This window comes from Muntiacus reevesi, chromosome 19 (assembly GCF_963930625.1).
Source record: "Muntiacus reevesi chromosome 19, mMunRee1.1, whole genome shotgun sequence".
Taxonomy (NCBI): Eukaryota; Metazoa; Chordata; class Mammalia; order Artiodactyla; family Cervidae; genus Muntiacus; species Muntiacus reevesi.
The window spans coordinates 42085681-42101569 of record NC_089267.1 but is presented as its reverse complement, the minus strand read 5'-3'; the positions used below and the strand labels follow the sequence as shown (position 1 = coordinate 42101569).

At 46.4% G+C, this 15889-nt stretch overlaps 1 protein-coding gene across 1 annotated transcript in view; it reads right to left on the bottom strand.

The window, feature by feature from the left end:
• PREP (prolyl endopeptidase) overlaps positions 1–15678 on the bottom strand; it is a 132394-nt gene extending 116716 nt beyond the window's left edge. The window contains exons 1-2 of the mRNA XM_065911634.1: positions 15228–15678; positions 8683–8757 (exon numbers count right to left, since the gene is read on the bottom strand). Of these exons, the coding sequence (XP_065767706.1) occupies positions 8683–8757; positions 15228–15272 (120 nt within the window). The 5' untranslated portion in view covers positions 15273–15678. The remainder of the gene's footprint in view (positions 1–8682; positions 8758–15227) is intronic.
• Between the last annotated feature and the right edge of the window lie 211 nt (positions 15679–15889).

The window sequence follows — 15889 nt, the reverse complement described above, 5'->3', positions numbered from 1 at the left end:
AACCCACTCCAGTGTTCTTGACTGGAGAATCCCAAGGACTGAGGAGCCTGGCGGGCTACAGCCCATATGGCCGCAAAGAGTTGGACAAGACTGAGGTGATTAAGCACGCACGCACAGGTGATTTTTATGACTGAGGGCTTTCCCCCTGGACATGGCAGACATCTAAGAGAAAAGAAAGTGGCTCAGAGAAGTCACGGTTATCTTCGTTTCTTTAGTTGCTGGTTCTTTAATAACTGTTTTCCTAAAAACCTCATGTTTGATGTCAACATTTCTCACAGAGGAAATGTAGATTATTGGAACCAAAGCTGAGTAGTGCTTATGGGGAAAATATTAATGCTAAATGTACACAAGCACCTTAAGAATTTCATCAATGGTTTGGGGGCTGCTTTCCCTGGTGGTGAACAAATGTGGCAAGACTCCCAGCCTCTACTCAAGGTGCGGCTCAGCCTCCTTTTGGCACTCACCTCCAGAAGCTCAAAGGTTAAGGGGCTCATGATCTCCCATCTCTGGTCTGCCTAGGATGGCATGTGATTCCAAGTTGGCATGGACCACGTTTCTCTTGCTCATGACAGCTCATCCTTCTCCTCACCCCCATGTAATCTGATGTTCAGTACAGCAGACACACAAGTAAACACAGGACAGGGGAGGAAGGGCAGGGTGTGAATACTTACGGAGAAGGAAAGGGAATGAAACCAGTGGACCTGTGGCACTCGGGCTGCCGGTATCCATTTTCCTCCCCAGGGTTCTCCCGGCTTAGTGAGAGAACTCCACACTTGTCCTGTCACTGCAGAAGCCAAAGAAGGTCCCCAAGGTTTGCACCAAATCTTTTTTCATTGCCACAGTACAGCCAAGGGGTGAGCACATACATGTCTGCAGCCTGGCCAGACAAAACTCCCTCTCCTGGGATGCAGTCACTGGACAAGTGACAGAGGGCTGAAGGACTGTAATCACTGATGCCATTAGCGGTGCTGCCTGAAAAGTGGAAACTCCCCCCATGGAGCTCTAGAACGATCTGGTTCCTGCCTGCTCCAAGCCTAGCTCTCCAGTCCACCCAGAAGCTGGCCTCATTGTCCCTGCTATGAATTCCTTACTTGCCAAACGGGACCAGAATTCATTTCGGCTGCTTGCCTCAAAAACCCCATGGCAGAAAGCAAGAAAAAGGAGACAGAAAAAGACAAGAGAAAGGACTGCTTAGAAAAGGGGATGGCCCAGTACCAGCAAATTCTATCATACTTTCGACAATTACCCCAAGTACAGATCAAAAGGACATGGTTCTCTAAATACACATTTCAACTGTGGATTTACAAGAAGTATTTTGGTGAACCATACTAAGGCTAAACGTTTCTGTAGGAGGTGATGAAACATTTTAAGACCTTAGAAGTCTTGGAGATTGAGATAATAACTGGTAATATATTTACCTAAAGCATTTCCTGTTTCTAGCAGAGAAGGAACATAGTAGTAATTCTCAATCCAGGTCCTTACACGAAACATTAATAATGGAGGGCAAGGCATTTCACGGTAGGTTCAGAAAACATCAATTAAAAGAGGTATTACCTAATAGCTTCAAGGTAATCTTTGGCCTAGTTTAATCATTGCACTTTGGAACAATAAAACCACACTTACAAGTCACAAGTCCACCCACTGGCAGAGGTGGATTCAATGCTCAAAATATACGTATCTTTTTCTAAAACACTAGAATTCAAAAGGAAAATGCTGCCTACTTTTGTGGATGAAAATAAAAAGACACAGGTGTCTCTAAAGTTCAACATTCTGAGTAAGCAAATAAGAGGACTAGAGTCTGAAGGTCTACACTTCAATACCCTGAAGAAGCAGCACCTAAGCTATACCACCTTTGTACAGAGCTCTGGGCATGGAAAATGAACTGTTACATGTATTTTCTCAGCTGGGTGTTGCTAAAAGCTTGGATCCAGATGAATTAAGTGTGACTATATTCATTTTATAGATGAAGGAAAGAAATCCCAGGTAAGACACCTGGCTGTACTCATAGGTCAAGAAAATGGAAGACTAAAGGCTACGACTTCCAGTCCCATCTGGCAAATACTCTGTTCCTCCTCCCTGTCTCCCAACAGAAGTGACACCAGCAATGTCTGGAAACTCACAGTACAAAAAGGATGTTCACAGTTTGTCCTAAAGTCTTTAAAAGAACACTGCAAACCAAAACAAGTCTTCTATGCTGTGAATTATATCCAGTATTCCCCCGCTCTCAGTCAGCTTCATCTGCTGTCTGCTGGCTTAGAGACACTGAACTAGCCCTTCATGTACATCCTGGGAGCAAGCTTTCACTCTGTAGGCCCTGCTGCCTGACAGCCTGAGGGGGAGATGCGAGTGGACAAAAGGATCTCAGCTCCCCCAGCCCCTCATCAGTTCTTGCCCCTGCTGGCTCTGTCCCACGCTAGGGAGACCACACCACACAGGGAAATCTAGGCCAGACTGATACCAGCACAGAGCAGGCAACTCTTCATGCTACATCCTTTTAGGGTCAATCTTAAGGAACAACAACAAAAGTGAGCAGAACACCACATATCAGAATAGTCAGGATTCCAGGGAAAGGAGCTGACTGCCCTAAAAGCTGTTCTCCACTGAACCTCTGTGACATTAAAATACCTACAGAGAAATCCTAGGCTAGTTAACATCCTAGAGCCAACCAGAAGTCTTTTGGAATTTAAATCTTTCCTGCAGAGGAAGGGAGGATTATAGGCAGTGGAGGAGAAAGGTGACATTTGTAGCTTCCTTACCTGTAAGAAGGAGGGTCTGTTCTGCTCACTACCTTCATAACTCCTTCTCAAAAGATGTAACAGGCAACCCCTAACTATTCCTCCAAACAGGGGATGGGGAGCAAATAATGTCTTAGAAAAGAAGATCTCTATTTCTTTGATCCTCTATGAAACAAATGATAATTTTTTAGAAGGAATAAACATACAATTTTTTTTGGGGGGGGGGGGAGTTCATTCCTATTAGGAGATCTCTCACGATCCACAAGGCAACTAGAGCTATTGGTACTGTCATTTTAGCCCAAGGCTGTTCTCAGGGAGGGGAAAAAACAAATTGGTCTTTTGATAATTGCAGCTGGTTTCCTACATTTGCTTACCTCCTGGACCAAAGCCCCAGGACAGGGCTTCTGTGGAAGCTCGACTTGACAATTAGTTACAATAACAGATGTAAATTCTTCCTCTTTGTAAGTATCTCCCCTTCACTAAGTAACAAGTTCTGGAATTCAGTTAAGAGGTCAAAGCTGCAACAAGATGGAGTGAAATGGGGAGACTCTTCAAAAGGTGACAAGGATGCTGCCTCTATTTGGACTTCAGGGCTGCAAAAACAAGCCCAGAGATGCAGAGGATTTCTCACTATCTGGAAAGGGAGCAGATGGTGCCCTGTGGACTGACTGCACCATGATGGGCAGGGAGGCCAGGAGAAAGAAATGCACATTTGGTACCCTCCCAGGGACCCCATGAGCAAGATGGCTGCTTCAGCGACAAGAGCAGTGTAAGCAAACTCCAAGGGCTTGAGGGGCAGCGCAAGGCGGAGGGGGCAGAGCAGTCCCCTTGCCAGTGTACACCAAAGCTTCTACGATGCTCCAGGAAGAGTGGTCCATCTGCACGAAGAACACAGGACGACGGTGAAGTCAGTGGGTTTGGCAACTGAGCCCCTACTGGTCACAGAGGTGGATGACAGATGGGACAAAGGAAGAAGGGGTGTGAGGGGCACACAGACTGGCTTACGGACAGGAAGAGAGGAGAAGGCCCGTCATGAGAGCTGAAATGAGATTGAGTAGGGCTCACCCGAAGGGGCCAGAACACCAACTAAGACGAAGAAATACGCTCGAGAGAGCTAAGGCGGAGGGTGGGGTTTGGGGTTCACGTGTCTGTTTGTCCCGGGAAAGTGAGGAAGTTAGAAGATTAGGAAGTGGATCACATGCACATCATAGTCAATGGGTGGGGGGTGGCTGTTTGCTATTAGTGGTCTGGAGGCTCAAGGCCGCTCAGAGTCAAAGCCTCAGGGTCATCAAGGCTGCCGCACACACTTCCTTCCATGACCTGCGGAGGAAAAGCTGGGAGAGCCTGCTGACTGGGAAGTGTGGGCTCACCACGGCCGGGCCCTGCCTCGCTGCCCTCAAAGCCGTTTCAACGACTAAAACCTCTCCCTCCACCGGCTCACTTCTAAGGTTTCCCTGGGGTCCCGCTTGCTCCAGTGAGACTTCACTGTGGTTTAGACGGCTACCTCCAGAGTACACGCAGTGAGCAGATGTCTAAAGAGCTTCTAACCCAGAGTCTTCCCTTTATCTGCTGCTAAGTTTGTGTCTCCGTACAGATTCTTCTAGAACAGAGAGCAAACAACAACAAACCACTGTCTCCGAGAACTGCAAAGGCACTTTATAAAGTTGTCACCCCCAAGAGCACCGCATTCGTGCACCCTTCTCCCGCCTCCTGCTCCACCGGGAGCACTTTTCACTTGGCAAAGCAAACCTCATAGCTCAGGATGCTGTAAGGATGCACGGGCTACTGCGTCAAGCACATCTACCAGGTTCAACTTAAATGCTAAACTATTGCTGGAAATGGAGATTTTCAATTTTCCACTATTAAAAATAACACCCCAAACTGGCCCTTTTCTATCTGAAGTGACACTATTACTCTCCCAGTAGGCCTGAAAACTCTTCTTTTTCCTTAAGTATTTACTTTTTGTTGCTGCTATTGGGTGGGTTGATTTCTCATTATTGATGGTATGTATGAGCGGTATTGATTTTATATTTATTCCATACATACACACTCTATTGAATTCATTCTGTTTTCAGTTGTTTCCCTTGGTTTTCTAGATGCATAATCACAGAATCAGTAATTAGTGATAATTTTATTTTATCCTCCACAAATTTTATTTCATATTTTATTGCACTGGTCAAAGTTTTGCAAACATATGAAAACAATAGTGACAGAGATATTCCAGTCTGGTGTTTAGGTTGCCCTGAATACTTACTATTAAAGTTATTACTATTTTTAGTTTTGGGTTTTTAAAAAATTCTTAAAACATTACCTAGATTACTTAGATAGGTTTACTTAATCTATAGATACAATAATATTAAACTAAATTTCTGTGACAAATTCTGCTTTTTTATTTTTAACCTGTTATCAGTTTATAGTCTTCACATCAGTGTTCACAAGAAAGGGTGGTCCCTGTCTTCACTGTACAATGCTGGCAGTCATCAGCCACGTGTGGTAACTGAGCGCCTTACATGTGGCTGCTCTGAATCGATGTGCTGTAAGTTGGACTTTGGACACTGGATTTTGAAAATTTAATCTAAAAGAATGCAGATACCTTAATAATGTTTTATATTGATTACATGCTGAGATGTTAGTACTTTGAATAGACTAAAGTACTTTAATTAATTTCCTGTTTCTTTTTACTTTTTTAATGTGGCTACTAGAACAATTTGAAGTATATATGACGCTTACATTATATGTCTCCTAGGTAGTCCTGCTCCACTGTTTCCTCTTTACAAAGTAGTTCTCCTGAGTTTTTAAATTAAGGCTGAACTGATCTCAAAGAAAGAACTGAGCTGCCTAGGATACTCTACAAACTGGTCCATTTGCTATAATAGGGCTATGTGGGCCTTGACAGCTTGAAAGGATTCATCCAGATTCAAGTCCTACCCACCCCCATCTTTGAGAATTTTCAAGTTGCAAGTCTGCTGATATTTCTTTATTAAAGGATAAAGTCTCAAATGCCAGGAACTGTCAGAATTGGATAAGCTCTATTAAACATGAGATTAAATCAAAGACTTACTGATAGCATTTCAGATCTTGAGCTATCAATGTTCCTTACTTCCGGGCTGGTTTTTATTGAAAATGTAACAAGCAGCTTTTCTTTGTTTTAAAGGCTACATGAAGATTCTCCTCTTTACACCGAGGTATGGCTAATACACCCACTTCTGTGTACATGCCTCTAACTCTGAGTAGAAAATGTTCCTGCTGCTCTTCTGCTCATTAGAAAAACACACCCTATCTTTTCAGTCTGAGACAAAAATTTCACTCATCAGATCGCAGATGACAACCAGCTCCTGTCAATAATGAGGTTGCTTCGAGAGGAGGATGCTGGGGCAGGCGCTAGCTGCACAGCCTCAACCCCTGAGGAGCACTGCCTGGACAGGTTAGCATGAGAGCAGGAATGGGGGGTCACCCAGCGTGCTTGTAGGAGGACCCATAAAGTCCCACAGCGAGCCAAGACATGACTCCACTCCTAGAGCGTGCATTCCCAGAGCTACTACACCCAGAGTCTTTGATTTTTTATCATTTCTTTAATGCGAAGTTGATAACCACCTGATTCCACTCATAAGCTGAGTGACCTTGGACATGCTACTTAATCATTCAAACTCCATTTCTTCATCTGTGAAATGGGGAAAAGAAAAAGATCTATTTCCGGATTTGAGAACTGAATGAGATAGGGTATCCAAAGCTACCACTGAAGCGCCCAACACACAGTAAACATCTATTATTAAATACACACCATGAAAATAACAGTGTATACCAATGTCATTGGCGTCTATCCAATAATGCTGACTAGAAGATCACTAATTAGCAAAGTTTCACCTACTATAGTTAAGTGGCTTGTCAACCACAGGACCAGACATCATCCAATAAGGCATAGCAAAATGCGCATGCATTAACATGTAAATAAAAACCGGGCCATTCTAACACAGCTGAATCACTCAATCCCCATCAAAGGCTGCAGAAATCCAGGTTGTACCCAATTCCTTAGACAAAGGAATCAGCAGAGAGACAGTCCTTGGGGGCAGTTTTCCAGAGATACACAGGAAGTTCATCTCCTCTCCTGCTCTGCATCCACTACAGGCTATGTGGCTGCCTGTGACCCTCTGTTTCCAGGCTCAATCCGTCTCAGCCCAGTCCAAAGCTGGAGGGCCGAGGTTGTCCGTGGCAGGGTCGAGGAGGGGACACAGCCCTGCCCCTGCCCCTCCTAGCCTCAGCTGCAGAGCTGGAGCCTCTGCCCGCTCCTCCAGTCACCCACTGGTTTCTCATTTGCTCCCCACCAACCTCTAAAACTCACTGCTTCACCAAAGAAAAATGAAAACCCAAACATCAGACATTCTCACCCATGAGACCTCTGTCTTTCTTGAAGGGAATGGGGAAAGCGTGAGAATGAGGGAGTACAGATACAAGTAAAAACCACGAGAAAACCTCAAAATGGGGGTGTGCTTACTTTGAGGACAAAGGACAGGGAAGAAGTTTTAAGAGTTTCTGCAGTGGGGAGAGGAGAAGAGAAATGCTTGCCATGAAGAACAGCCAAGGGTGGCAGAAAGAGAAGCAGGCAAGCTGGTGCCTTGGGAACGAAGGAAGAAGGACAAGCTGACATGGGATTTACTCCAGCAGGAGCAACCCCTGCCTGCTTCTGCTGTCTCGTTCTCCATGTAACACCGCGCCTGGCTAAGCCCTTCACTCCACTCCACGCCTGGTGAAGCTTTTCCCTAAGGACATGAAGGCGGGAGAGTTTGCAACCCACTGACCAGGGATCGAGAAAGAGCCGCAGGGGTGTGGGACAGGGAGTAGGGGGTGGGCGTGAAGGAGAGCACCCCAACCCCACTAGCCAGGTCCGCATCACGAGCGAATGCCTTCTTGGAAAATCTGCACTGTCTTGGAAATCAGAGTCCAGTTCTCCAGGGAACACTGATACAGACAGTGGCAAGGGTTAGAGCAGCTAAGACATAGGCTTTCAGGAGCTGGCCTGCCTAGAAAACCACTCAGTAGGCATTAACTTTTTCTGTTTTTTGTTTTAAAATAGGAAATGTACTCTGGGATTCTAAGGAAGCTCAAATAAAGGACTTCTTCTAGAGTGCTGAGGATATTAGAAACTGTATACATATTTTTATATACTAAGCTAATATGGCTATAAATAAAAAAGTCAAAGAACTTGGAGTGGATTGGAGAAACACTATTCCCTCATCCAAGCCAACTTAACTACATACAGCATATGTAAATAATGAATCTCAAATGACAAGTCCTGGATACTCCAAGAAGGAAAATAGCAACCATCAGACATCGCACTTAGGGGTAAGCTTCATTAACAAAATGAGACTTCGGCTCAAAATACTACATGTTTCTCCAAAACAATATTTTTAGACAGAGTAGAAAATTCTCCCCTTCATCCCTTTATAAAATATAAAAAGATACTGAGAATTCAGTTTACTTATAATTTAGTTGTTGTGTTGTTGTTGCATTAAAATCAATAAATAATCTAAGACCAGCATTCAGTTTTCAAGACTTGGTACTACTTCTTCAATGTATTTTCTTTCCTTTGGGAAAAAATGTATTAGGCAATTTTTTGCTTCACAAAATTATTCTCTAAGTCTTTATTTTTCTTCGGTAAAAATTTGTTTTCCTTTTTTCAAACACTTTCATTTCAAACAGCTGGTTCATCAGTGTCCTTATAGTTCATAAACACTATTCAAAACAGCTGTGTGATCGTCTATGGGACTAAAAACACTTTCACCGTTTCTCACGAATCATTTCAGAGAGTGGTAATATAACAGGTCTATTCATCGTCCCACTGCAGACAACACAGGATAATACTAGGAGGGAAAAGCCGTGGTTACTGATGCTTATGGTTTGGTCTGAGCTATGAAGACCACCTTCTCTTTCATCATAAGCCCTCATTTACCTTCGTCTGCTCGCTGTCTGGGTCTTCAAGCCAAGCGTAAGGGTCACAGATTTTATGCCCATGATAATCCTGTACCTGCAAAAGACAAAGTGTGGTGTTAGATAACTAGTGTCTAACCCCTACTGCATCACTACTTTCAGGATGTGACGGAGATAGGAAAGGGGCGGGCTGAAATAGCCCAGCTGGCTCACTGGCACCGTGTCTGCCCAAATTACCCCATGAACCGAAGCTGGCAGGTTCTCAAAGGTGCCAAACCACCCTTAATGAAAAGGACATTTTAGCTGGAGCAGGAGGAGAGATGAAAGGTCAGAATAGGAACAGCTCTGTCTGTACAACACAAGACAAAGGCCTGCCACTGTGTTAAAGAAACTTGAAAACGTGTTGTTGGTGGCCAAGGGCTGAATGACACAATCCAGTGGGGAGAGCGGAAGGGCCCGCTTGGGCGGGAGCCATCACACACGCGTGCACTGCCCTGTTCTGGCTAAGCTTACAGATGCTTAGGAAATCTCCCCACCATGTACAATATGATCAGTTTTGCCTTTAAGTCTAAACTACCAAAAAGCAAGTTAACCAGCGTGTAATGATGCTCACTGACGTCAGAGAAAGCTGACTTTCATGCAATGAAAGAACATTTCTACAACTGAAGCCTGTATTCTGTTCAAGGTACCGTTATGAAATGCTTTCTTTCACTGTGTAGGAAAGGAGGCACAAAGGTATCACGCATTTAGACTACCCTGGTATTTGATGAGATAAAACTGCTGAGCGCCAGGTCAGCCTGGCTGAGGGGATGCCGTCGGGAGCCCCCTCGTGGGAACTTTTGGAAAACCAAATTCCTGGGTGGGCCTGGCCTCAGAGACCGACTGAGTCAGGAAGACCAACTGGAAGTCACCACTCCCCAGGTGATTATGCCTAAAGAAACTACCAACGGATAAATACCCCAGTAACACAGTAATGTGATTAATCTAATCAAATGAAACCACATGGACACCGTCTTTCCAATCAAGTCTCTCTCAACAACTGAACAACATTCCATTTGAGGCTTCCTCTGTGCAGTTGTCCGGAAGACAACCAGTGTCTCAGATACTTTGCACCTGTCTCCTCTGTTTTGTTCTCTAATACCAGAAGGTAAGGGCTAGTCCCTAAGGAAAGCAAACACTCTCCTGGAAAAGGAAAACCTGCTGTTTCTACTGTTTATCAAAATTCTGCTGTGGCTGTTGGTCAACTGAGACTCTCTCCCAAGCCTCAGACCCCTGGCTTTCTGCAAGGGGTCAGCATCTGTCCTCATCTGGTGCTGGGGAGACAGGACCTGGGGACACGCACACCTATAAGGACAGGCAACTGAGATGGAACATAAGGACTGCTCAGCAAATAATGACCAACAAGTGCAAGGCACATAAAACCAGATGAAAGCCTTCCCGATGAGTCTTCCTAAAATTATCAATTTTCAATTCTTACCAAAACCCTCTCTAAATTGTAGCTGATTATCACCACTGAAGAAAAGGTTTTCTGTCTTGTTTTCTCATCTGCAAGTCTCTTACATTTTACACACCTTGAAATGGTTGCAAAACACCATGCTTAGAGTAACAACCATCTTTTCTCTGACAATAGGAATCAAAAAAAAAAAAAAAAAATGTAAAGTTGTGCAAGATCTTTCAACCCAGTATTTTTAGGAGCAATGTCAAGCACAAGATGGCAACATGCCCAGGGCCATACTGAGTTCATAATCAGAGCTGAGACTCAAAACAATCTGCAAACAGCTTTCCCCCATATATTCCTCAGAAGGGATGGATGGGACACTGAAAACGTTCCTCAATTCAGTTCAGTTCAGTTCAGTTGCTCAGTCGTGTCCGACTCTCTGCGACCCCATGAATCGCAGCACTCCAGGTCTCCCTGTCCATTGACAACTCCCGGAGTTTACTCACACTCATGTCCACTGAGTTGGTGACCATCCAACCATCTCATCCTCTGTCGTCCCCTTCTCCTCCTGCCTTCAATCTTTTCCAGCAGCATCAGAGTCTTTTCAGATGAGTCATTTCTTCCCATCAGGTGGCCAAAGTATTGGAGTTTCAGCTTCAGCATCAGTCCTTCCAATGAATATTCAGGACTGATTTCCTTCAGGTTGGAATGGCTGGATCTTCTTGCAGTCCAAGGGACTCTCAAGAGTCTTCTCCGACACCACAGTTCAAAAGCATCAATTCATTGGCGCTCAGCTTTCTTTACAGTCCAACTCTCACATCCATACATGACTACTAGAAAAACAACAGCTTTGACTAGATGGACCTTTGTTGGCAGTGTAATATCTCTGCTTTTTAATATGTTGTCTAGGTTGGTCATAACTTTCCTTCCAAGGAGCAAGTATTTTTTAATTTCATGGCTGCAGTCACCATCTGCAGTGATTCTGGAGCCCCCCAAAATAGTTTGTCACTGTTTTTACTGTTTTCCTATCTATTTGCCATGAAGTGATGGGACCAGATGCCATGATCTTAATTTTCTGGATGTTGAGTTTTAAGACAACTTTTAGTTCTCCTCTTTCACTTTCATCAAGAGGCTTTTTAGTTTCTCTTCACTTTCTGCCATGAGGGTGGTGTCATCTGCATATCTGAGGTTATTGATATTTCTCCCAGCAATCTTGATTCCAGCTTGTGCTTCATCCAACCCAGCATTTCTCATGATGTATTCTGCACATAAGTTAAATAAGCAGGGTGACAATATACAGCCTTGACGTACTCCTTTCCCTATTTGGAACCAGTCTGTTGTTCCAAGTCCAGTTCTAACTGTTGCTTCCTGACCTGCATACAGATTTCTGAAGAGGCAGGTCATGTGGTCTGATATCCCATCTCTTTTAGAATTTTCCAGAGTTTGTTGTGGTCCACACAGTCAAAGGCTTTGGCATAGTCAATAAAACAAGAAGTAGATATTTTTCTGGAACTTTTGCTTTTTTGATGATCCAGCAGATGTTGGCAATTTGATCTTTGGCTTCTCTTCCTTTTCTAAATCCAGCTTGAACATCTGGAGTTCATGGTTCATGTACTGTTGAAGCCTGTCTTAAAGAATTTTGAGCATTACTTTACTAGCGTGTGAGATGAGTGCAATTGTGCGGTAGTTTGAGCATTCTTTGGCATTGCCTTTCTTTGGGATTGGGATGAAAACTGACGTTTTCCAGTCCTGTGGCCACTGCTGGGTTTTCCAAATTTGCTGATGCTACTAAAATTCAGAAATATCCAGAAACTTAACAAAGGGGGAAAGATTAACAGCAAATCTTAGTTTTATGACTAAGTGAAAGTGCTGCCACGTGCTAGACCCAAAGCAATGAATGTCTGCTGAATATCCATACTGCTGTGCCTGATGTTTTAAAGCACTTTTGTAAGAGAGCTGATTATATTCCTACTTCACAGCCGCAGAATGCAATTCAGAGATTGGAAGGGTGAAGGCTGTAGATCTGCTGTGAGCTAAACACTGTGCCATAGCCACATTTATCTGATCTGATCCTCACTGTAAGGCTACCATCAACTCATTTTTCCAGATGAGGAAACTGAAGCTGGACATAGTTAAAGCAGCTGACAAGGGTCAGATGGTTAACAAGCCGGAGGGAGAGCAGTGATACCATCTTGAGCAGCCCCCAAAGCCGGAGGACTTAACCTTTTGCTAATTAGCAGGGGCACAGCTGGACCTTTACTCAGAACCCAGTGCTCCCTACACTGGGCTGCCTACTAAATGGTGTTCACCTCTGAGCAAACAGCCCCAACCTCCCAGTACCTGCCTTATAATCTAAAGCAGACTGAAGTCAGTTACTGAGCAGACATTTCTAACCAGGAGAAGAAACAGATTCTCTTCAGGACAATCCCAGGAGCCAAGTGCCCTCCCCCCATCCACCTGGCCCCTACATTTTTCTTTTATAAGAGCGTAGCCTACAAATGGGGTGATCTCACAGGCCACATCCCCTGAACTCAAGCTATATAGTACCTGATTTTCCCATCTGATTAAAGTTCGCAAACCATTCCATATTTTCCAAAGACGCTTTAAAAAGAGAGTTCTGATAAGACACTATCACTATGAATATTTCACTGTATTAGTCAATAGTTTGCCTGCTGCCAAATGCACATTTGTACACACAGCAGGCAGAGCCCATCAAACCTGGCCCCATTTTATCTTCCCTTTCCAGCCGCCATCCAAGCTTACACCCAAGATGTTCTGGTCACAATGGCCTTCCTGCCATCCCAAAACAAACGCAATTCCATAACTGTCCAGCCCTACATAACTATGACATTAAGTCACATGACCAGGAATGTTCTTTCAACCTTAACCAGCTGATCAACTTCCAGCCTCAATTCTCATGCTGTCTCTACCTCCTGACGAAAATTAATCCCATTCTCCTCTGTGTTTTCCGCTCACCCTGCACACCCTGCCGCTGCAGGCCTAAATTCCCTGAGGGCAACACTCTCGGGGGATGGGCTACAGGATCACACTGGAACAGCATGGTTTCCAAAAATCTGCTAGCTAATGCAGAAGTCCATCCAATGGGACTGCAAGCTCCAACCCCACAGTTCAGCAGGAGACTGCTGGGTGCATGGCTGGAAGACGCTCAAGGGAGAGAGACAGAGAGCTATAGCAATGGCTAGCACCTGCTGGAGAGAAATAAACCCATCCTAGAAATCAAGGCTACCATTTGAGTGAATGCCTAAGTCAAGCCTGCGTTAGTAATCAGGACTTTGTCACAGGAAAAAGGCACTGCCCACAGGCTGTCAGGGCTGGGACGAGTAACCTGGGTGATCTACAGAGCAGGGTCCAGGCTGGACCAAGGGCCACATTTCCTCAGCCTTGAGGCTGATCACGACTCCTCTGATGCAAAAGAACTGGAGAGTATTAAAATCCACAGTATACTCTTTTAAGTTAATTGTTCATAATCTTTCTGACATCCTCAGAAAATCGTCACTTAACCCTTTCAAGAACGGTTAAACACAGATTAGGTGAACTGCAGGGTTTTGGGAACCCCAAAAGTGAAAAGTTACGGAAGAAGCACCCCTTCCCCATTTAAATAAAACAAATCTAAAACAGCTTATCAAATGTTATTATTTTATCTCTCCTGAAAACTCAGAGATCCTCAAAAACCAAACCAAGATATTTATGCCTTCCCATTACTCATGTCTGGCACACGGCAGGGCCAGGGCATCACCTGAATGAACGAACGATTGATACTCTTACTACAGAAGCAAGTAAACTCTGTTGTTAGCCAAGCCAGCCGTAATAGTTCATTCAGGGAAGAAAAGGCCTGTAACAGGCACAGGATCTGCCAAAGGGCATCCAGGGAGGGAGTGATAAAGCCACAACTGGCACTCAGGTCTTCTTACTTGGTCTATCCCCTTTCCATTCCCGCTGGATCACGTTACTCCTGTTGCACAAAGGAAACAAGTCTTGAACCACAGAGATGGGGCTTCTTGGGGGAGTAAATTTAATAAGCAAACAGTTGAACAGACGGAGAAAACATGGTTACCAGATGGCCACAGGTCAAAGAAACCATGAATGCATTAGTACCACTTGGAAGTCTTAATTTAAAACAACCCTTACATCCTTCGCTCCAAAGCCCCAGAACCCTTTACCTCAAAATGAGAAGTGCTTTAAAGTACAGACTTCAGGCACAAATCAGGTCAAAGCAAGCAGAAAAAATCTAGAACTGTATTATACAAAAATCTTTTTATTCCAACTCTATTTTAAGTCATCTGAGGAATTTGGCTATTCCTACAGAATTATGCCCACAACATTTGGATTTACTCCAGTTCTTAAGATGCCAAACTAATTTTTACACGCAAAAAAAAAAGGTTCTGCCCAGAATTCCACCCACAGGATCTCCACAGTGACTCTGAGGTTATCTACAAACTGAGGGAAATAGTGGCTAAGCCCTGCACTAGGCAAAACTTCATTCTGCAAAAGGCCACCCTCTCCTCTTCTAAGGCCTCCTCTGGCCCCCGCCGACTCTGCTCTGGTTTAGGAACACGCGGATCAGCGCGGGCACACTACGGGGCCCTGCCCCATCTTCCACGCACTCTATCTCCGCCCTGCATCCCCAGCGCCCGCCGCCAGCACCCGGCAGGGGGAAGCGCTCCAGACACGTTTTATAAAAATCGAATGAATGAACTTCAACTCTAAGTATTTTTAATTTCTGAGTTGAAAAAGTTTGCTTTTGTCTTATAATTGGACATCATGTACACACATCCACACTTTCTCCTACCACCATATTTAAGCAAGAGCCTCCTCCAAGCAAAACGCGGTGGCACGTCCCGTCCTCCCACTCTCTCAAGACGCCCACGCCCACCTGCGTGTTCGCCCTTGACCCCGATGGTCTTGGGAAGCGGTCCAGCGGCGGCTGACCACCGGCTCCGCCGCCGGCGGGCGGAGGGTGACGGCCAGCAGGGCCCCCGCGCCTCGGGAGCCGGGCGCCCCCGGCCGGGTCTCGCAAACAAAGGCCGAGGGGGAGGGGAGAGCAGGGGGCGAGGGCCCGCAGGGGGTGAGGGGCGGCGGTCGTGGGCCAGGCGCCGCTGGGTACTCACAGCGGTCTCGTCGCGGTACACGTCGGGGTACTGGAAGGACAGCATGGCCGGGGACGCGCAGGGGCGGCGTGGGCTCTGGGGCGGGCGCGAGCGGGCCGCGGGGCGAGGCGGGCGCCGGGAAGGCGACGGCGGCGACGGGCTGCTCTCGGCCGGGACTCTCGGCCGGGACTCAGGACCGGACCGGCTGCGCGGCGGCGAGGACGTGCGGAAAGCAGGAAGCAGCTGTCGGCGAGGCCCGGAGCCCCTCCCCGGCGGGCGGGCCCAGCGGCGGCGGCGGCGGCAAGAGGGCGCGGGCGGCGCCGTGCGTGCGCCAGGCCGGGCGCACAGCTCCCTCTGCAGGAGCACCGGCCGCGCCCGCGCCGCCGCCCGGGCCCACGCCTGGGCCGCCGAGCCGAGGCTCCCCGCCACGCCAGCGGGGCCACGGCGCCCGGCACGCGCCGAAGAGGGACCCGCGCGGGCCGGGACACGCCCAACACGCCGGCCCCGGCCCGCGCGCCCGCCCCACGTGCCAACACGCCTGCGGGGCCACCACGCCTCCTGGCCCCTCCCGCCCTGCCCGAGGTCCCCCTGCTGGCCGCTTCGCCATTGCAGCGTTCGCCGGACCTCCCTCAAGCCGAACGGGTCGCCGGCTTTGCTGATTCGATTCTCTCATCGAGTTGAGA